This window comes from Penicillium citrinum (genome assembly GCF_028827155.1).
Source record: "Penicillium citrinum strain IBT 23319 chromosome Unknown utg000003l:1.0-4596430.0:1.0-4598250.0, whole genome shotgun sequence".
Classification (NCBI taxonomy): Eukaryota; Fungi; Ascomycota; class Eurotiomycetes; order Eurotiales; family Aspergillaceae; genus Penicillium; species Penicillium citrinum.
In genome coordinates this window covers 916,776-937,727 of record NW_026622688.1, presented here as the reverse complement: position 1 = coordinate 937,727, position 20,952 = coordinate 916,776, and the positions used below count along the sequence as shown (strand labels likewise).

Here is a 20,952-nt window from a genome sequence, read left to right as displayed (position 1 = left end):
CGGGGGAAAATAGGAACGAAAGACAAGCGTGCAGGACAAAGAGAAACGAGAGTCCTACAGAGGCACACCCCACAGACCAAGACCAAAGGCTATGTACACTTCATATTCTGGGGATGAATTTTCGGGGGGAGCAGGGGGTTTTATGAAGAACGTCAGTCTCGACCCACGTCGCTAATGTGGGCTGAAGTCATAGCATAGCCACTAAACGGGACTTGAATCAGGAGAGAAACGCGTCGGGATCCACTTGGTAGCATTGGTCTGGCCAGATTGCCAAGTGGGCGGGTTACGTGAAGAGGAGTGAAAGAGAGCAAATGGTCGAGGAAGTGATTGAAGTGTTGGTTTGGGAGGTTGGTTGGTCGTAATAGAGATCTATAAACATGTCGAGCATCAGTGAATGAGAACGGGAAGATATTAAACAAGCTTCAGCAGAGGAAACTAAAGCACGCTAGAGAGAATTCATTGGAAGCCGTTGGTGGGTCTACCAACCATGGATGTGTTCATTGTAGTATATTGTAGAGTGTAGTAGTGTAGCATGATCGATGAAGTTATACCACTAGATAGGGAAATATGTTACTTAGAGTTCGTAGACGAGATGAAGTAGTGAAGTAAAGTGCTGATGTTTCTAGATATAGTTCTGATATTGCACTTAATCTGACTAAACCACTTTGAGAGGGGAATTGTGTATAAATAATTATGCGGTATTGTATTGATACGGTATGAAGACAGTATCGGCAATTATTACTCCGACTGTCTTCAGTATTCTGTCTTCCGTAGTGACAGTCTAAATATACGTAAGACTTTAGTCTATAATTAATATACTGTAATTAGATTGTTGCCACTGAAAGAGTCAGTCTATTCTATTACACCATATTTCCCCAGTGTATATATATACTAATTAATCACTACGTATATACTTATGTAGTAACTATACTGTACTCCCACCTATAGTAACTGATCGGCATCATTTGTTTACTCCATACTTCTACTCTAACTCTTTGACCACAGAGAGTCAATACTCCCCACTATTCAAGTAATATTCTATATCAACCTTGTTACTCTATACAATATATAATCGATCATTATTGTACATCGTATATAGTAGATTCACCCCCTGCATGCCAAGCCCCCCCCGCACAATAGCACTGCCCCTCCAGCATTCCCTCCTCTTCTATCTACTTCACCTCCAAGCTCCTCCATCTCGTCCTCCTCTTCTCCTACTTATCCCCCCTCATTTACTCCCCTCAACATGCCGAAATGCCACCAACACCCCTCAACCCCCCCAGACCACCCCATCGCCCTCCGACACTCTCACCTCCTCGCCCCAGCTCCAGATAGATTGACCAACACCCCAACAACTCTCACTGTAACTCGCGAAAACACCCATTCAGGCCGAGACTTCTCAATCCACCAACTCCGCAAAGACGAACCCCTCGACTCTCTCCGTCGCACTTCCTTATTATACACCGCATCCGGTCGATTCTGGAGTAACTCCCAACAGCGCGAAATCCGCGATGCATCAGGTCGTCCACTACTCGAATTACGCCGTATCTGGTGGCGCGGTCAATGGATCGTTAAACGAGCCGGAGGCGTCGGTGATGAATTACTCTCCGCAGAAATGCGCTGGGGAATCGGGATGAAAATAGGTGCTAGATTCTGTAATGCTCTTATTGCAGGCAGAGAAGGAATTACACTTTCACGACGAGGTCTGAGCCCAAATCCATACTCCAACTCCTCCAGTGATCGACCAAGACCAAGGACAGCCGTATCAAGTACGAATGTAATTCCCGCCTCAGGACCAGGTTCAACGTCTGCTTCTGCGGCTGCAGCAGCGACAGCTTCGGCTTCAGCGACAACTGGACAGGAAAGGATTAGACCAGGACCAGCATATACAAGACCAACACCAACTCGTCGTCGAACAATAAGTAATTATCCGCACGCCCCGCCAATAGCCCGGGATGCCCCACCCCCATACAGCGCAACGGCCGCAGCAGGACATGCAACACATTCATCCGGTAACGACAGCACAAGTAACACGCCCAGTGCAGCGTCAAGTAGTACATCACTTTCCAGCGCCAATGACAGCGACAGTGATAGTGACAGTAAGAGTCGGAGTACGGTACTACCTTCTTACGAGAGTGTACGACGAATGCGTCGGCAAAGTTCACGACATAGTTTACGCGAATTACTTGATGCGATTGAACCGCCGAGAGAACCGGCTCCTGCGTCTGCGGTACCGTATCCGACACGGAGGAGATGGAGTGAGAGTTGTATTGATCCGAGGGTGGAATTGAAGGTTGTTCAGGCTAGTGGGACTGTTGCGGAGATTATGATGGGGGAGAGGAAGATTGTTCATGTTAAACGGGGGAGGGTGGTGGATTATTCGGGGGGTGCGAGGAGGCATCGGTGGGAAGTTGAGATTGCTGAGGGTGTTGATTTATTATTGGTGAGTACTTCTTTCTATTCTATTCTTGTTTTGGTGATTTGGCTGATCTGTATAGGCTGTTTGTCTTGTTCTGATTATTGCCGAGTCACAATCTGTCAGACATGAATCTGGGTATTAGCATACTATTCTATTCTATTCTACATATTTACCATCCATGAGTGTGGTATGGTATCTATTGCATTGCACTATTGCATGCACTATGCATAGCATCAAATCAAAGCCATTCGGCATGCATTGAACCAAAAGGTCACTTTTTTAACCATACATTCGTCACGACGTCAGGACGTCTCTTATTAATTTATGCCGATACCCGGCACGGGTATAGTGCAATGTCAAATCAAATCATCATCTAGTCTAAGACTGGATCTTCGCCAGACGCTTGCTCATGCTGCGAGAAAATGAAATTAGTAAGATGAAACGAAAGTTAGGAGGAAAGGACTGCTTACAAGTCAAAGAATGAGAACTGGCTTGGCTGGTTGCCGTACTCATACACGAATCGACTAGCCAAGTGACTGCCGAAGATAGCGCGGATATAACTTTCAGGGACCTGGAAACATCAAATTAGCAACAGCACATGTGGAATTGGACAATCAAGGAAACATACCCGCTCCAAAATGGTGTCCAATCCAATCTTATCCAAAAGCAAACGGGGGAGAGCATCACTGAGAACAGAGCGGCGGAGAGCAATGTTGTTCCACAGCTCGGTTTGCTGAAGCTCCTCGTCCAACTTGGTAATCGCCACACTGAGACGGTCACTCAGGACACTGCGCAGGACACCGGTTTGTTCATGTTCGCGCCAGATAGCCTCGAACTCCAGAGTGGCGTTCTCCTTGATGATATCCTGGACTTGGCGGACATACGCCTTGTAGAACTCAGGGACAGTGCCGTCCTCGCCGACACACATGTTGGCAACGAAGTCCTCATCGTTGAATGAGAGCGAGGCCAGAACCTCCAGGGAGGACGAGGTCACACCACCCTTGTTGGCGGAGGCATCCTTGAAAAGAATGCAGCCAGCCTTCTCCAGACGCAGCTTACTGTCCTGGGTGATGAACAGGTTGGCACCCTCGACGATGTAAGGGATGACCGACTTGCCGTCGACAATGAGCTTGCCAACGGTGGACAGGTCGATCGACTCAGGACGACCACCGCAGGGGACAAAGACGTCGAACTTCTCGGTATGGCGCAGATGGAAAGTGTTACGGAAGATCATACCGTTGGCAACGACCTCGCCGCTGGGCAGCTTGACGTTCTTCTCCTCGACGAGAACACGGTATCCCTCAGGGGAGAGCTTGGACAGGTCAAACTCCGAGATCATGGCACGCTTCTTAGCGAGTCGGATCAATTCATCGTGGTTCAAACCTTGTGGGTCGACAATGACACCAGAGCCATCGACAATACCGGCATACTTCTCGTTGGCAAGCAGGATCTCATTGGATCCCAGATCACCGTCCGGTCCACCAGTCTGCAGCTTAGACATGGTGGAGGGATCAATGCCGAGCTTGCGGTAGATACCCAGCACATACTGACGCACCGAGAGGGTGGTCATACCGTAGCTGTCGTGGGGGATACCACCCAGCTTGGGGCTCTTACCAGTGAAGAATGACTTCCACCAGGGGGCGCCACGGCTGCGGGCGTGCTCAGTAGCCCAGTCGACCAGCTCAGCAGTGTTCTCATCGGGTCCCATGAAGAGAATCTCATCCTTGCCGTGCAGATCGACAATGGGGTCCTTGATACCAGGGCTGACCGGGGGCAGCAACAGATCCATAATACTGTCGATGTACTTCTCAAAAGCGACCCGCGCCTTGTCTTGGTGGTCGACATCCAGAAGGATAACACCCTTGGCACCGCCCTCAGGGATATCCTTGTTCTTGCGCTGCTGAGTATTGGCAAGGTTGTAGTTCTCGTCAAAGAGGGATCGGGAGTTGATGCTGTACGCCTCCTTGTTTCGGCTCTTGACGATACGGATACCACCACGGGCGATATCACGGAAACGCAGGTGGAAACCGCGGAACTCTGAGGCAATGACCAGGAACATACCGTACAGGGGCTGGGGGTATTCGTGCTCCGGCAAGAAGTCCGGCTTCAAGCGGAAGCTCAGGGCCACCTTGGTGGGGGTGAAGAAGTTGGTCTTGAGGATAGAAGCATTGAATACACGGAAGGAGGTCATGACCATCTCATCGTGCTCATTGGCAGCCGAGCTGCGGATCAATTGCTTCAGCTTGTTGCTATCAAGTACCTCGTCGACCTGAAGACGCAGGTAGGAAAGAGTGGGTAAGAAGTCATCGTTGGTAGGGCCCTGGGTCTGTACATAGTGGGTGTTGGCAAAGTCCAAGTAAAGCTTGTGGATCAGTTCTGGATAGCGGTTGATGATCTCAAAGATGTAGTCTGCAGTGAAAGTTTCCGTGCGGAGACGCTTCTTGATCTTGGAGAGAAGCTCAGCGTGGACACTATTGTTGGGGTCCAAAAGAGCAGACAAAGAAGTGTATTCCGAGCCCAGACGGTTAAGGAACTGCTGGACGAATACCCACGCAGAGTGCGCGTAGATAGTCTCCTGCAAGCTGAGACGGCCGGTAGCGAAGTGGCCCTGGAAACGGTTCTGAGGGATACAGTACAGAAGGGAGATTTCCTTCATGATCTGGTGAATGGCAGCCTCAATAGGGGGGGTAGCGAGCGGCAACCTCGGGCGAGTCAGAGGGACGCAAGTAAAGAGAAATGACAGTAATGCCGTTGGAGAAGTGCTCGAGGTATTTGCGCGAGCTAGTAAGACGGTAATAGTGGTACAGGTCAGACAGAGCGCTGAACAAGCCCATTGCAGAGCCCTGGCGGTAGGCAATGACGACACGCTTCTCGCGGCTACCTTCGATCTCAAACATCTCGATGACGGGACCAGTTCGGCTGACGGCAGTAGAGATAATCTCCTGATAAACGGCCTTGGTGTTGGGAGTAGCCTTCTGGAGGAAACGCTTCTCACCAATGATGTCGATGTTGGTCTCATTGGGGGAAGGGTTGGGGTTGGCGAACTGGCACTTGTAGACGAAGTAGCAGCGCAGTTGCTGCCCATTGTCGCCAGGGAGAGCAGTAGGTGAACGGAAGGTCTCAACACGGTAGCTGTTGGCACCCTTTGAGACATTGATATACTTCTCGTCGATACGCTGCTCGTAGCGAGGACCGTCCATGGAAGCAACGCCAGGCTTACTGGTGTCAATGTAGACAGCGTGGTCCTCAGCCTCCTTGTCCAGACGAATCTCCAGCTTCTTGTCATCCCGAGCATACGCGGCAACCTTAGCCGCGTACAGAGAAAGGATGTGAGTGACAATTGCATCCACAGACTCGGTCTGGAAGTAGGTATCATCAATGCCCAGCATGTTATAGAACCACTCGGTCTCGGAGGTAACAAAATCACTGGGGAAGAAACCCTTCTCCTCCAATTGATCCATTACTAAAAGATAGATTAGCGGAGACTCAGATGCACTTCAAATCTGTATCTGTGTACTCACCCTGCTCCATCTGCTTCTGCTTGCCCTCGAAAGTGGCGGCAATGTAGCCCGGATCCTCCTCAGAGAGGATACGGTGCGGGGTGCCGGGAATGCCCAGGTGAGTGGGCTGGGGCGAGGGTTGCCGGGAGTTCGGACCAACAACATGATCGAGGTGTTTGTTGTGAGGATACCGCTGGAAGCCGATGGGAGTTCCTGTGCCAGAGCTTCCGTCTTGACTCGCGAAAAGCTTCGGCAACGGACGAGCTGGCAAGGCAGTGCCATTGGAGGCCTCCGACTGAGGAGTAGAGGGGGCGGGAGACGACATTTTTGTCTAGATGGGAGTTGCAAGAAAGAAAGAAAGACGCTGGGGAAAAAAAAACCAGTCAGCTCCGGTCTTGTATTTGTATTGAAGAAGTTCACAGTTGGAACGGTGTGTAGGCAGGCACGTGGTCAGATAAGCTGCACCCAGTCAATCCAGCTCTCGCACGTATGCAATGCTTTATCAAAGTACTTGACGAAGATAAGGACAGACACAGAGACCACTCTGAGTCAATTTCAGACTCAGCTCATATACTGGGCTTGTTTGGTCTGATTTGGTCTGAGCTGGATCACTGGGAGCATACTGTACTGGCTCATGGATTGGTGGGGGGAGGAACGATGATATCATGCAGATAGCCGGTAAGGGAGTGGAGCACGACTCACAGGCGCCATGGACTATATCCAAGGTAGTTGAGATGAATTGAGGGGGGGGGGAGATACTGGAGAAGAAGAAAAAAAGAAGCACGACAGGAAAATCCGGGGATGACAGGATTAAATATACAGAAAGGCTAAAGAGACCTTGGAAATATGAGCCCGAGAATATGCGGTCGACGATCAACCACGGTCTCGAATGTCTTCTTTTTTGTTGCTGTGACTAAGAACCGGCGATGGCGGGGCTTTTGATTGGCTGAGAGAGCCCCTCCTGTCCGAGGACAAGACCGAGTGGAAAATCCCGCGTCATGCGGGCCGAAATGCCTCAAATTGTGTACAGTATGTACTGTAGTGTACAGTTTAAAGTGTACTATGTATACGGTGTGTCAATAGTATGCTATTCTTATCATGTTTCACTTGGAATATTGCATAGATGGGGAATGGGTTATTTCCAATGTTGCCTCTTCCATACTTGAATATCTACAAGTGGCCAAACATGGCTGAGGAGGATGGCTGAGTAAGGCTAAAAAAAGATTTGACTATCCCGTGACAACCCCGTGACTTTGTCACCTGAACACTGGAGAATGATACTGTCTCTATGTACACTCCATAGTACAGAGAAAGAATCAGATCTAACGCTATACGGACTGATTCTTGTTGATTCCAACAATCCTATGTGTCAAAGTTTTCATCATTCCAGTAAAATCCCTCAACCCCAGCCCTACCAATAACCAAGAAATCGTCATATCCGGGGAATTTCGCCATTGGGGAAGTTATCGAGGGGTAATAGCCAAGGCTATTACGCTGGGAAAACCCTACCCGGCCCGGCCACATCTCCAACCGGAGGGGCGCCCGCGGTACCTGGATCGTCCGCTGGATGAAGGTTGCGGGGTAGCCGTGGTCCAGTGGCGGTGTTGACTGGTTACTGGCATGAAATCTCTGCAATTCGCCCCCGCGCGTGTGGCAGAGACAGCATCGTGAATCGTCGAGTCCAGTTTTGGATCGGGGTCGAAAGTCTGGAGACCGGCGGGGCCTTACGTGATACCGGTGGTCCAGTAGTGGTCCCTCGGCGGCCTCGTCATTGGAAGTTGCTTCCGACCGGCGATTATCTTTGGGTAATATCTCTCAAAGAACAAGTCCAGGCCGATGGCGTGAGTCTGGTTGCTAGCAAGGTAGGTCTTTCCTGGAAGCAAGTCCATGCTGAATGAATGATGAATGCTGAGTGCTGAATGCCAACATGCCAGCATGTCAGCACGTCAGATGGCGTTGTATCGTAGAGTAGTGTGTCCAGTGTAGACCAGTGTAGTGCATTCTACTAAGTCCTGGGTGCATCGAGAGGTCCAAGCAAAGTCAAAGAGTCAAAGCAAAATCAGCCGGTTATTCTAGGGTATCCCATTCTCGTCATTGCAAAATCGCCTCGTGTTATCTCAGCTTATCAAAAGAGGCTGCCTCAATCCGCTTCGGTGGGGGACTGGGGAACTTGCTCCAGGCCAGCCTCTGGAGTATGAAAGCTGAAGATAGATAACAGCCATATACATAGATATGATCCTTGGCATAACTCGCTGTCACAGGGACAGATCTCAGATCTCGCATTCTTCAGCCAGCAGATCCCACTGCGAAGGCCTGCCATGCCCAGTATGTCTAGATAAGGGGTATCCCCTGCATACTAACCTCCTGTACCCAAACTCCTTGGTCTGTATTCTGCAATGCCCAAGTCAAGGCGAACATTCAACGGAATGCCGGGTACAATAGCAAATAATGAGTTCGGGGTAATTTTGCCATGTTTACTCTGCAGGCATTGTATGTGTGGGCAGGGCAGTGCGAGACTATCTTGAGCCGCTACCACATCACGACGTGGCCTGCAAGTTCTAGTACATGGCCACCGCATCACTTCCGTACCACTACTTTTGTTATCAGTGTGGTGGTACCTGACCACATCTGGTCGCAACATTGACAGTCATCAAACAGATCATGCAAAGCAGGCCATGTAGAGTTGCGGTCTACTACAGTATGTACAGTAGAAGACTGTCCTTGTACCTTTGAATACTAAATTGAACAGTAACTGTCACATATGATTAGACGACAGCAGATCAACAACTCTCCAGAGGACCTTATTTATTTGCTTCAACTACTGGGATTGGTTATTGAGACCAGTGTAAATCTGACAGCGTAACAATTAGGCTGCGATACTGAAGTATAGGTATACGCAGTACATAATACCAATTGTTTGTAGAAAGGGGTAACTATATATATGAAACCATCCTAAACACTGAACATGAATGAGACAGTCTCGACCCAAAAATTGCACCCATTCATGTTGGAAAGGTTCCCAATACCCATGAATAATTGAAACTCTGTATCATCCAATATCCTAGAGTAAGGAATTAGAACCAGGGCATGAAATCTGGAGTGGCTGGAATGGACCCCCTTCCCCAGATCTTGGAGCCCAAGAGCAGGGAGTACAGTATATACTATGTAGAGTGCGGAGTATGAAACACTCCATACTCTACACTAGTGTACATACTGTACAAAATCAAGATTATTCAGTGGTATCTCCAGGGTTACCCTCGTAACACTGCAAAGGTATTATCCATAATGAAGTAACCTGCCAACTCCTTGAATGCAGTATCCCGTACTCCAGGCTAGCTGTAACTAGTCACGGGAGATCAATAGTCCACCACCACCAAGTGACCCGCTAGATAGAACAGCGTTGAACAAAGAAACGGTCCCCAGGGTGAAGATCCCTACTCTGTACTCCGTACGCTGTACTCCTGCCTACCCAGGTACAGTACAGTACTTGCTCAAGGGAGCTCTTTGTAAGATCGACCGGAAGTACGGAGTTGATCCGCGCAAATCACATAAATGCCAAATCACGACCGCCACCGCTATTCTGAGAATCAGTTGATACAGCAATGCCCCTGGCTTAACTTGCCTACATTCATTGTTGGCCTGACCCCTTTTACGAGTACACTACAAATTGCAGTCAGGACGATACTCGTTCAAAATCCAGACTACCCTAATCATAGTCTCAATCTAGCTAATACTGCCACTACTCCGTAGCAGATCAAATAGTACAGAATTAGCCCGACAGTCTGGTTGGCGGTACTACCGATCGTCGGGGGTTCTCCGGTATTTCTCCGTGGAAGAAATCTAGAAGGATACTGCATGGAGATCCCAAATTGGGCATCTTACCATACCTACATACATAATACAGCTCCATCAATGCATACTCCATTCTACGGAGTACTATGTACAGTATTCAATAATTGTACCCCTACTCCATACACTGCTGTATCTCCCTACCCCATCATCACCCCCTACAATACAAGTACACTAGATAAATCCACTCAATACTCATCCTGATCCTGTTTCCCCACACTACGCGTCAGGCGGGAAGTTCTCCCGCCCTTCCGGAATGCCATCTGCCCATCCATCCAATTATTCCCCAGAATCAAAATGAGGCGATGTGGTTCTGCCAAGGTTCCAGCCGATCTTGGGCTTCTGTTTCTGTAATGTACGGAGTACGGGGTAGCTGTACTTACGATTCTGGGTCTGGCATGTTACTGTACTCCGTATGTCGGGGCTAACCCCGTTTTATCGGGGACTTATCCACGACCGTTTCCGCTGGGGTTTTTGGATTTCCGGGGGGACGGTGTCCAGATATAATATAACCCTTTCCCCTGGATTAGAATTGAGAATAATCCTTCTATCTTTCTATCTTTCTACCTACTACAGTACTAGTTCCCTCTACTAGTCTCAATCTGTTTACTCTCGCTTTCCTATCTACTCTACTCATACCAACTACGACAGCTATCATCCATTGACTAGTCTGTCACTAGCTACTCACTCAAAGCCACTGCTACTACAACTATTACTACAGTAATCGTCCATCGGAAAGACTCGCATCTCTGGCATCATCTCAGTAAGTCCGAACTCGCCCATCCTGACATCATTCCGATCCGCCGAGCTCGTGTTATCCGCATCTCCCTCTACCAGCTCCTCGGGCACTCCCGGAACTTGGAACCAACAGCTCACCATCCTCTCAGCCGCCCAGATCAATTCAAATAAGCGCCGAACCGAGGCAATTCTATTCAAGAGCAAACATCTCGCACACTCTTATTTAAACGTCCAGACCCCATTCAGAAACGCCTTAATTCATCTCCATCGAAACTATACAACATAAACACCACAGTATTCGAGTCAACAAACCTGAACTTTAAAAGCCATTTCAGTATTGAACACCTTCAAAATGAACACAATCTCTTCTCCTCGAAACTACACCGATTCCTTCTCACAGGATATTTCTCGCGCCTTCACATCTACAAAACCGAAGCTCCATGATACACTTCCTCCCGCACCACCTCCATCCCCTGTCTCATTCGCCGTCGATGCAACAGGGAAACCGAATAAATCCAAACACGAAAAGATTCCCAGCTTGAGTCTTGAATAATCATTCAATGAGCCTCAGCTACAGTCACCCAATTATTCTCTTACCCATGGGTCCGACGAGTTATTGGGTACTACTTTTACTGAGTTCTGCCTGCTTGGCTCTCTTTGATTTTACTTCACACTTCTTCAATTATCAATTTTTACCATCTGCGTCAGCGATATTTGATTAGCGGGATGTTTGATTTTCATGGGCTATCTATTTTGTGCTTAGCCTTGCGGATAATACCTTTCCTTTTTTTTTTCGTTTGGGATGATGGATTTGTTTTTTTCTGGGTTATATAAAAGTCGGGCGTTGGGTTGGATGGAATTTAATATGGGATTCATTTTGTATTTTTTTCTTACTAGAATAATTTGGATAAGTCTTTTACTGAGTTTAAGTTCAAATTTAGATGTTTTAAATTAGGATTGATTCTTTCTGTTGATGATGCTTCATACCCGATTATGCACCATTTTTAGATATCAGTAGAAGGAGAGTATAGTGATAGTGGTTATTGCTAATGGTGTAATGCTGAATCTCACATGTGTAAAGATCTAAAGTACTGGTAGGAAGTACTTTGTACAGTCATTGGCAGTGCTTAGAAATGGTATGATGTAAGGTGTGACTAGACAGCTCCGGTCTAGACCGAACCGATACATCCATGACGACAGATTCTATCTATCAAGTACAGTACATACATAGTGTACCCCTGTGCTGTAGCGTAGATCAGCGTAGTATATTCTATGTACATGGTAAACTGTACATAAGATAGCGTGGCGTCATGATGCAAGCACAGATTCGCCATGTCCGAAGATCAAATGCAGTAGGCTCACAGACCGAGGTGCTCTGCGACGGCGAGCTTGAACCGCGTGGATGACGTTAGTTTCACATCAGGGGAGATGATCGACTGATCCTAGGGTCCTCCAGGGGTGCGCCATGTGATTCGAGAGTGTTGTAGACTTCCGTGAAGCCGAGTGGGGCCGCCTCGGCTACCAAGCTTGATCCGATCCCACAGGTATGTACGGAGTACCCTGAAGAGAACACGGTAGAACATGGGATGGTATGTCAAAATTGCAGGCTTGTCGGTTAGACAGATATAGACATTTCTGTCCGAGAAAGGTCGAAATGCAACAATCAGGTTGGTGGTAGAGGAGCACCACCAGCACTTTAAGTCCTGAATGCGACGAATGCAGGAAGATGGCTCAAGCAGGACGCCGAAGCCCCTCACGCTCATCATCTTCGACCTCTTCGTCTTCCTCCATCTCCTCATCAGAATCTTCATCATCCTGTTCTTCGCAATATGATCGGAAGAGACCCTCCAACTGCTCAATGGCATCCAAATCCCCGTTACCCGCCCTTTCCTTCAATTTGCGCACATCAGCCAATTGAGCCTCGGTCTTCGCCCATGCAGAAAGACGCTCTGCAACATCAACATTCCGCCGTAGACGATATACCGTTCTCACGGTATCTGCCTCCCCTTTCCTCTCCTTCAACGCCTGTAGCTTCTGTATAAATTGCGCCTGTTGCGACAAGCCCGGTCCCGGCCGACCAGGTATACTAGATGGACCCGCTGATCCAAACCCAGCTCCAGCTCCAGATCCATTTTGCAGGGCGTCGCCCTGCTGCCCATTGTTCGAAGTAAGATTTGCTTTGCGGCCGAGGATCTTAACACTATTAGCAGCGAGGAGTTCGAATGCGGGACCAGCGTGAAGGGGCGTGGGACGAGAAGGGTCCATATCTGGATCAGTTTCTGGATGAGCGAAGATCAATTCTGTGCCGATCTGATCTGACCAGGAGCAACTGAAGATTTGGTTGTGGTAGGAGATGATGGGGTTGCACGTGTGCAGGCCTAGAATTTGGATTCGTTCACGGGTGTGAGAGTCCTCTGCACTGTCGAGCGGGGTGAAGGCGTCGATTGGATTGTTTGAATCATCATTTCGGTAGGATTCTTTGGGTTTGTCTTCCTGGCGTCGACGGGGAGGACGAATTGGGCCTTGATGGGAGGTTAAATCGAGATTGAGGTAGAAGGTCTTAATGTGTTAGTTGTGAAGTTGTGTGGGAGGAGGGGGAGGTAGAGGTACCTCAGTCTCTGTTGGATGGTACTCGTATTCATATTCCGAGTCAGAAGTAGAGTGCGAATCGATCTCCATGATCATGAGAGCTATTTTGAAGCTCGAGTGGGATAGAATGGAGTGTGGTACAGTATTCAAGCTGGGATTATCAGGCGGTGAGTTCAGATCTGATCCGGAGATAACGTTATGTCCTGGCAGTGATAGTGGCAATACCCCCATGAAGAGTGTACTTACATATACATTACTGGAGGATATTAGTACATTAATAATCATTTTTAAGTGAGTTCCATGGACGAAACTAGGCACTGTTTACTCGTCCACAATCTGCATTGACAGTGTACATTGACAATATGTATATGTATTGTATAGTCCTGGTGTACACCATCTATATTATCTGGTGTGATTAGATTATATACTTTTCTCTCTATAATTGAAACAGTATCCTATATGTTATCATCTAGTTGACTAACTATAATTTATTTCTACTGTTTGTCATGTAAATCTATGTAGTGATAACCCCGCACATAAACGTAAGGCTGGCCCGACTCTTCCGCTCTCATCCCTGCATTTTTGCATTTTTGCATTTTTAGCATTTTCTCCCGTTCGCATCTTCTTGCATCTTCCCTTCCCGCACGTTCCCGGTGCCCCATTCTCACTCGTTCGATTCTTCCTTTTCATTGATTCGTTTTTTTTTCTGGCCACGCGGATCATACTGCTGCCGATTATCCCGATTATCTCGTTGATCCCATTAAATAGGGCTGGCTGATTTCCCGCATTCGTTTTTGTTTCGACCCCACCGGAATGTGTCTATTCTTGTTGCCATTGATTTCAAACTAGTCTCACTATTCTTACTCTTACTCTTACCCTTCCACACACTCTTCCACTTCCATTTCCTCTTCCTCTTCTATTTCCTCTTCAACTCCACATTTACCTTACATACTCTACTCTCTCCCCCTCTCATGACCATCATCTAGTCCGGATCATTGGCAGTCCCTGCCGCTTCGTCCTGCAGATGACTCGATCGGCAAAGGTCGCCATTGTTGTCTTGTTGACACTCATCGCCTATGTCTCTATCAACAGCATAGTCCGTGCGACCAACCCCCGTGCTTTCGTCTGGTATGAAGAAGATAAGGACGAGCGGTCGTGGATCGCCAGTTCACGCTCCTGGTTCGATCGTAAAAGTTGCCGCTGGCTCGGCATCTGCGGTGCGGCACATCTACAAACAGCCCACGGCCCGTTTGGTCGACGCAATCCCGCTGAATGGACGGACCCGGGCAATCACGGTAACAACCCGGACAAGGGTGACGGTGATGGTGACAGCGACGACGATACCGACCCCGAGCCCTGGCGCTCATACTGGTTCAGTGGGTCGAATCACACTGAGTGGGATGCCGAGGAGCGGGCACGCCGGGAGATCCCCGACTATGTCTTCGACTATGCCCCACTCGTCCATCTTTATTCAAAAGAACAATTTTGGCCCGGTGACCTTGCAGAACATCTCTATCACACCACTCCTCATCTCAATTATGTCCCCATTCAGTCGGAAGCCCAGCATACAAATCTGAGTAACCTCGATCAACTGAATCAGTATCAATGGGGCCGTCCTGTCTTTTTAAAGAGCAATGATGACCCTGCCTCTCGTCCACCGTGGTTGGAAGGGGAGAAGAACGTTCCCGACGTCGATGAAGAAATAACCAATGAAGAAGCGTGGGCAGATTGGGATGGCCGGATAGATGGTCAAATTCCAGGTGAAACGGAAGAAGACCGAGCAAAATGGGATGACCTGCGCCGATATGGCAAAGGCAATGAGCGCTGGTTCACCTGGGGTTCACGAACGAATCGGGTTCTCCATCATGAGTTGCGCAAGCGTTTCGGTGGTCACCCAATCCAAGAGTCTCTGCAGCAGACTCCAACCAACAGCCCTGGAGGTCGCAGCGATGCCCCAGCTATCCTCATCGTAATGGATAAAGGGAATGGGGTAGTTGACGCATTCTGGTTTTTCTTTTATAGCTTTAACCTTGGAAATACGGTGATGAATGTGCGATTCGGGAACCACGTCGGCGATTGGGAGCACTGTCTCATGCGATTCCACGATGGAAAACCAAAAGCGCTATTCTTCAGCGCTCACAATGGCGGCGAAGCTTATCGCTACGAGGCAATTGAAAAAATCGGTCAACGAGTAAGTCAAATCAGTTATCAAGCGAGTGTTGCTTTGTTACAAGTATCTTGCGGGGTCATGGGTCAGGACTAACAGCTCTTCAGCCCGTCCTATACTCCGCCGAAGGAAGTCATGCCATGTACGCCACGGCCGGAGTACATGAATATGTTCTCCCTTGGGGACTCCTGCATGACGTGACAGATCGCGGTCCACTCTGGGATCCCTTACAGAACAAGCAAGCATACACCTACGAAAGTCGAAATGACACCCTCCTTGCCTCAACCCACAATCCTCAATCACCAACAGAATGGTTCTTCTTCCGCGGTCACTGGGGCGATAAATTCTATCCACTCGGAGATCATCGCCAGTACCGATTTGCTGGACAATACCATTTTGTGAACGGGCCGCTTGGACCGCGATTTAAGCATCTTGGACGACGCAAGTTATGTCAGGGTCCGGATCGGGCCGCTTGCGTTATTAAAGATTGGATTGGTGATGAAGTGCGCAGTCCACGATGGACTGGTTCGGGTCCGGGTGAATAAACAATGAACGCTCATTCTCATCGACTCACTACCTCTGGACCATTTTTATGACTACCACCATCACCGTCACCATCGCCATAACTATTACTCCTATCATCACCCCCCCCTACCTCTACACTCAACGATTATACATGACTCTACGCCGACATACATCCGATATACCACTTTGTTTGATTTATACCCACTTCCCTGATTGATACCTCTGCATTTCCAGGATAGACCTGGTCAAGAAGCATCTACTTTCAAATACTACGGTATGAAATAGATTGCCTACTTATTTTTCTCTCTCTTTTTGCTATGGCGTTTAGTATATTTGATTGATTTGATTTGGTTGCTAAATGGCGCTTATGATGTTTTGGTCTTTGCTATGGATGGCGTGGGATTCGGTTTGTTTTAGATTTAATATATCACAATACAATATATTAGACCTTTATCTGGCCTGAATCGTTGGTTACTGGTCGAGATTTACTCAGAGTTAGAACTGAGTGCTAGAATTGGTCTTGTACAATCCTACTACATACACTACTTACTATCAACAGCTGTGAGACTGCTGAGAATACAAACCTTTACAATTGGAACTGTAGGGAATCAGATGTCTGTGATCATGCAAAACTTTTATTCAAATGCCAGCGAGTTACCAAAGGTAAACTCCCGTACGCCATGATCTATGTATAACCGCGAACGATATCATAACCATCAGATAAGCATACACCAATTCTTCAATATAAACAACTAACTAGGACACTCCGTGATGTGCCCCATTTACCCACGAATCTCCCAAAGTCGAACACGACCTTGTTCATTCGCAACGGCCAATTGCTCCGAATTAGGCGAGATAGCCACAGATGAGATTCGACCGAGGGGAGTATTGGATGTTGGCCAGTTTCTGTAGACGGTGCAGGATGGGAGGTGGACTATCCATGTTAGAACAATACAACGAGATAGTAAAAGGGGAGAAGTGCAGGAAAAAAAAATACATACCCAATCGCAAAGCATCGCGTTTCCATCGACTTCCCATAACAAGCATTTGACCATCCGGAGCAAAAACCAAATGACTGATTGGAGTGGTAAGTTGATCCAAAGCACGAACAGGAGAAGGATTTCTCGGAATAGCATCAGCATCAGCGTTCGCATACGCAGTAGCCCAATCTCTCCGATCATAAACATTGACCACGCCACTCGAACTACCAATAGCAACCCATCTATCACCACCAAGTTGGGTACGACCGGATCGACCACCAAGACTAAGTACCGTTGTACCAACAGCACCTGCATCAACCCATCTCGCAATGACGCGGCGAACTTTACCATCCCACTCAGAAACCTCACCATTCTTACTAGCAACAGTCATTCCCTCGCCATCAGACCACCAAGCGAAATCCGCAACACCGCCTCGTCCATCGACGCGGACCTGTGCGATCCATTGTGCGGTTCCCGAGTCGAGAACGTTAATTAGACCGCCGCCCTTGCGAGAACTACCGACTAAACCGACATATCGACCGCAGGGGGAGAGTTTGAATCGTTCCATGGTCTTTTGCTCACTGCGGTCTGAGGCACCGTTGACTTTGTCTACTTTGCCAGTATCCAGGTCCCAAATGTGGAAGTAGCGGCGACGACCGGAGGCGAAGATGCGGTTTCCGGAGGGTGCAGCGAAGGCAGAGGTGTGGATTGGTGTGCGGCGGATGTGCAGGGAGGTTAAGAGGGGGTTTGGTGATGGGGCTGAGGGGGAAATGTGATGGAGGAATAGGGTTGATGCCGGACCTGATGAGAGGAGGAGGGGATAGTGTGGGTGGAAGGAGAGGGAATCAACAGACGACTAGAATAAATGTTAGCTTTTCTTGCTCCTTGTGGGAAGTATGTGATATTAAAGCCATCTTACCGGTTGAGCCTTGCCAACATCCTTCAAACGTTGAATATCAATAACTTCCTGGCGAAGTTTACGCTTTCCACCCGAACGAGCATTATCCTCGATACGAGTAAGATCCGTCGCATTCTGAAGTAATTTAGCGAGAGGTTGCATGGACAGTTGCTCCTCATCATCAGAATCCATTCCCTCAACACTATCGGCATCCGAATCCGAATCCACTTTACGTCGTTTCGCTGCGAGTTCGGGATTCGCCCAATCAGGCACAGGATGCAATTGCTGAAATTGTCTTCGCAGTCTTCGAACATATTCCTTGCCATTGATAACATCTTCGTCTTCAGTCGTGCGCAATTTCCGCAATTTAGCTTTTCCAGCTAGTGAGACTGCGATACGCTCATCATCACTGTCATGCCAGACTGCTGGAACAGAGTCTTCTTCCTCTTCGTCTTCGTCTGATGGTGTTTCGGGTGTCGCAATCATGTCCGTATCAGGCGCATCGCCTGAATCAAGGAAGAAGAGCTAAATCATGTCAGTAATGGAGCCAAAGGAAATTCCTGGATTGGAAGAAGGAAAATTACATCTGAATCGGCCATGTTGGCCATGTCATCGTCATCCATGTCTCCAATTCTCTCCCCGGCACCCGAAGCATCACTCTCCTCATCACTGAGTAGTGTGAGTTGCATCGCATCCGCACGCTCTTGCTGGCTCTTCAATGCGCCCATAAATCCCCCCTCATCACCAAAAAGCATGCGCTCAAGCTTCTTCTCCGCATCATCCTTATCCGGGATACTCTCCTCATCACTGGAGGTCTCGTCGTCCATGTCAACGTCGTTGTCTGCGGGACGGGAAGCCATCGGCGCATTGTCAAACGGAGACTTGGTAGTCGTCCGCTTGGTTTTTTGTTTCAGGCCTGGTTTAGGCATTTAGTGGGCTATCGGATTTCAGAGTCGATAGGGTTATTCTGAAGTGGTTTGCGACTTCAGTATTATTTCTTCACAGTTGGCGTGGAGCTTTGAATGTTTCGCGGAAAAAATTTGGGAAGGGCGGCAGAATTCTCACGTGTGCGGTGTATGGGGAAGGCGGTGGGATTTAAGTCCGCTTTCACGGTTTACTGCTAAGTAATTTCTATACATGAGTATTTAGATTTTTACAGTACTTCTCAAAGCTAAAGTGAACGGATATTTCATGTTTTAATTCATTCGATCCGTTTAAGTAATAAAATTCACTAATTCAATAATCATATACACATTTCTTATAAAGTATCGCTGATAACCATAACGCCGAAAATAAAACCTCATCAGTGTTGCGGAGCACCATCATCGCGACTACTACTCGAGCTAGGTGGCTCATAAGGAGGAACCGGATTCTGATCCTCCACGAAGCGACGCTCAGACTCCTGAAGCGAGGTTGCAGTGGCATTCTTCGATGGTTTAGTAATAGAAGATTTCCTGGGAGTTTCGTCTTCGACATCTGTGTCCGATGAATATGTTTCATCAATACCGGCAAGTAGAGCCTCCCGTCCCACACTATCGGTAGTTGAGCCATCGGTGGTGTCATCGGAACTGTACACATCGTAGGAGAGAGGTTTCTTGATGAAAATGTCGATGATGTAGTATTGAATGGCGTTCATGGTGACTGGGAAAAGGAGCATGACGAAGATGATTTGCAGTGCAGTATTGCCTTCTGTCCATCGCAAAGCCCAATCACCGACTCTGACGATGAACGGGAATAATTGAATGATGAAGAAGACGCAGACCTTCATCGCAAGTAATCCTATAAAGTAGATAATTGACTGTTTGAGCCACCAGAAGGCCTTTGGTGGATGACCGTAGTTCCCAGACTCGATTGATTCCGGAGGATTCGCTAGAGGTGTATGCGAGGCGATCATGTTCAAAACGCGTAGCATGAGAATGAGAATCGGGATGCCGAGTGTTGTCTGGCCTAAATTTAGAATGGGGGCGAAGTCTTGGGGATGGCGGGAATACTTACGTCGATTCCCAAATTCAACAAGTAGAATGAGCAGGGATTAGGCCTATACTGTGGCCGAATTTCGATTTGACCAGCCGAGAACATGGACATGAGCAGGTTCAGAAGATGAAGCATAGCTGAACCAAAGACCTGCTTGGAGACATCGAAAGCCCATACTTTGAGAGGTCGTTGGGGCCGTTCTCTCCATCGCTTGTAAACCAACGATAGCAGCGCTAATCCTCCGAGTGCCAACTGTATCAGTAGAGAGAATGAACCTAACAGCTTACATTCTCCCTTATCTTCCCCGCCCGAAATACCTGATTCTGCCGTTGATGCACCGTGTTGGAGGAGTACATGTCCGCCGGAAGGCGACGGTGTTGGATTAGCATATAATGTTTGTGAAGCAGCGACGAGAGTCGATGTTGCTCTCGCAGCTAGCATCAGAGGAGCAGCAACATCCATGGTGGATGAGTATAGAGCGCGCCTTTGGGATTCTCGGGTTTGGAGAGTGGTCAGAAATCTTGGAATGAATCACGGAGGATGAAGTAAGACGCTAAGATGCCTGGCGGCTCGTGTAACGCGGGGGCGCTTTAGGCGCCACTAGTTGAATTAGTGGCGGGTCTCAACTGCTCATTGATGTGACTATGGTAAATTAATATCCAGGAATGCCAGCACAGATATAGAACAGAAGAGAGATCGAGTCAGAAGACTTGGAAAAAACCGAGAGTGGCAGTGTTGCAGTCCGGAGCTTTGGAGGCGGTGACTCTCTCCCCGCAGCGGGATCGACGCGGCTAGTCCGGGCCGGACTTGGGCGATGCTTGTTGGATGAGCAGAGTTGGTGGTGAATTTGTGCTTTGAGTTGGTGATTTGAGCTTGAAATTATTGAAGTTGAATATTGGCTGGGTAATAGCAGCTTCTGATTAATGAAAGGGGTTTGATCTGGGCAAAGACAAGGGGGATAGAAGACCCTGGACCCGACCCGTTTTCTGCAGACAAGTGGAGTCATACGAGTACATAGTGACGCAGGTCTGCCTTAGGAGGGTGATTGTATAGTTGAAGTTATGACAGTAGACTCTCTACAGGGAAGAAGCGGGCTGATAACGATAGAAGGAGAGTACAAAGTTGACAAAAGAAATGCACATAAGTTATCAAAGAAATAGTTCCATCCTGAGCAGAGTCAAGCAAATTTGCCATATTTGATTACGAGAATCGGGAATATGAGGATAATAGCATAGACAAAGAAGAAAAGGTAAAAAGCAGCCCTCGCTGGGCATGTCCCTCAAGCGAGAGCCTCCGAGATTCATAACCGAGGA

At 48.2% G+C, this 20,952-nt stretch overlaps 7 protein-coding genes across 7 annotated transcripts; 3 read left to right on the top strand and 4 right to left on the bottom strand.

The window, feature by feature from the left end:
• Window positions 1-1,246: 1,246 nt before the first annotated feature.
• N7469_003613 (uncharacterized protein) lies at window positions 1,247-2,561 on the top strand (the record flags this gene model as incomplete). The annotated part of the gene is made up of 2 exons (XM_056642533.1): window positions 1,247-2,443; window positions 2,499-2,561. The coding sequence occupies 2 exons, from the start codon at window positions 1,247-1,249 to the stop codon at window positions 2,559-2,561; spliced, it is 1,260 nt and encodes a 419-aa protein (XP_056501945.1).
• Window positions 2,562-2,797: 236 nt separating this feature from the next.
• On the bottom strand, window positions 2,798-6,244 carry N7469_003612 (glutamate dehydrogenase (NAD(+)); the record flags this gene model as incomplete). Its single annotated transcript, XM_056642532.1, has 5 exons — window positions 2,798-2,831; window positions 2,890-2,990; window positions 3,048-5,078; window positions 5,122-5,882; window positions 5,941-6,244. 5 exons carry the CDS (start codon window positions 6,242-6,244, stop codon window positions 2,798-2,800), a joined length of 3,231 nt encoding a protein of 1,076 aa, XP_056501944.1.
• A 4,614-nt stretch (window positions 6,245-10,858) lies between these two features.
• Window positions 10,859-11,059, top strand: N7469_003611 (uncharacterized protein; the record flags this gene model as incomplete). Its single annotated transcript, XM_056642531.1, has 1 exon — window positions 10,859-11,059. One exon carries the CDS (start codon window positions 10,859-10,861, stop codon window positions 11,057-11,059), a length of 201 nt encoding a protein of 66 aa, XP_056501943.1.
• Window positions 11,060-12,237: 1,178 nt separating this feature from the next.
• On the bottom strand, window positions 12,238-13,185 carry N7469_003610 (TFIIIC subunit 6 family protein; the record flags this gene model as incomplete). Its single annotated transcript, XM_056642530.1, has 2 exons — window positions 12,238-13,065; window positions 13,117-13,185. 2 exons carry the CDS (start codon window positions 13,183-13,185, stop codon window positions 12,238-12,240), a joined length of 897 nt encoding a protein of 298 aa, XP_056501942.1.
• A 934-nt stretch (window positions 13,186-14,119) lies between these two features.
• On the top strand, window positions 14,120-15,807 carry N7469_003609 (uncharacterized protein; the record flags this gene model as incomplete). Its single annotated transcript, XM_056642529.1, has 2 exons — window positions 14,120-15,286; window positions 15,370-15,807. 2 exons carry the CDS (start codon window positions 14,120-14,122, stop codon window positions 15,805-15,807), a joined length of 1,605 nt encoding a protein of 534 aa, XP_056501941.1.
• A 762-nt stretch (window positions 15,808-16,569) lies between these two features.
• N7469_003608 (WD40 repeat domain-containing protein) lies at window positions 16,570-18,594 on the bottom strand (the record flags this gene model as incomplete). Its single annotated transcript, XM_056642528.1, has 4 exons — window positions 16,570-16,721; window positions 16,789-17,623; window positions 17,687-18,190; window positions 18,250-18,594. The coding sequence occupies 4 exons, from the start codon at window positions 18,592-18,594 to the stop codon at window positions 16,570-16,572; spliced, it is 1,836 nt and encodes a 611-aa protein (XP_056501940.1).
• A 374-nt stretch (window positions 18,595-18,968) lies between these two features.
• N7469_003607 (STIMATE family protein) lies at window positions 18,969-20,101 on the bottom strand (the record flags this gene model as incomplete). Its single annotated transcript, XM_056642527.1, has 2 exons — window positions 18,969-19,607; window positions 19,661-20,101. The coding sequence occupies 2 exons, from the start codon at window positions 20,099-20,101 to the stop codon at window positions 18,969-18,971; spliced, it is 1,080 nt and encodes a 359-aa protein (XP_056501939.1).
• Between the last annotated feature and the right edge of the window lie 851 nt (window positions 20,102-20,952).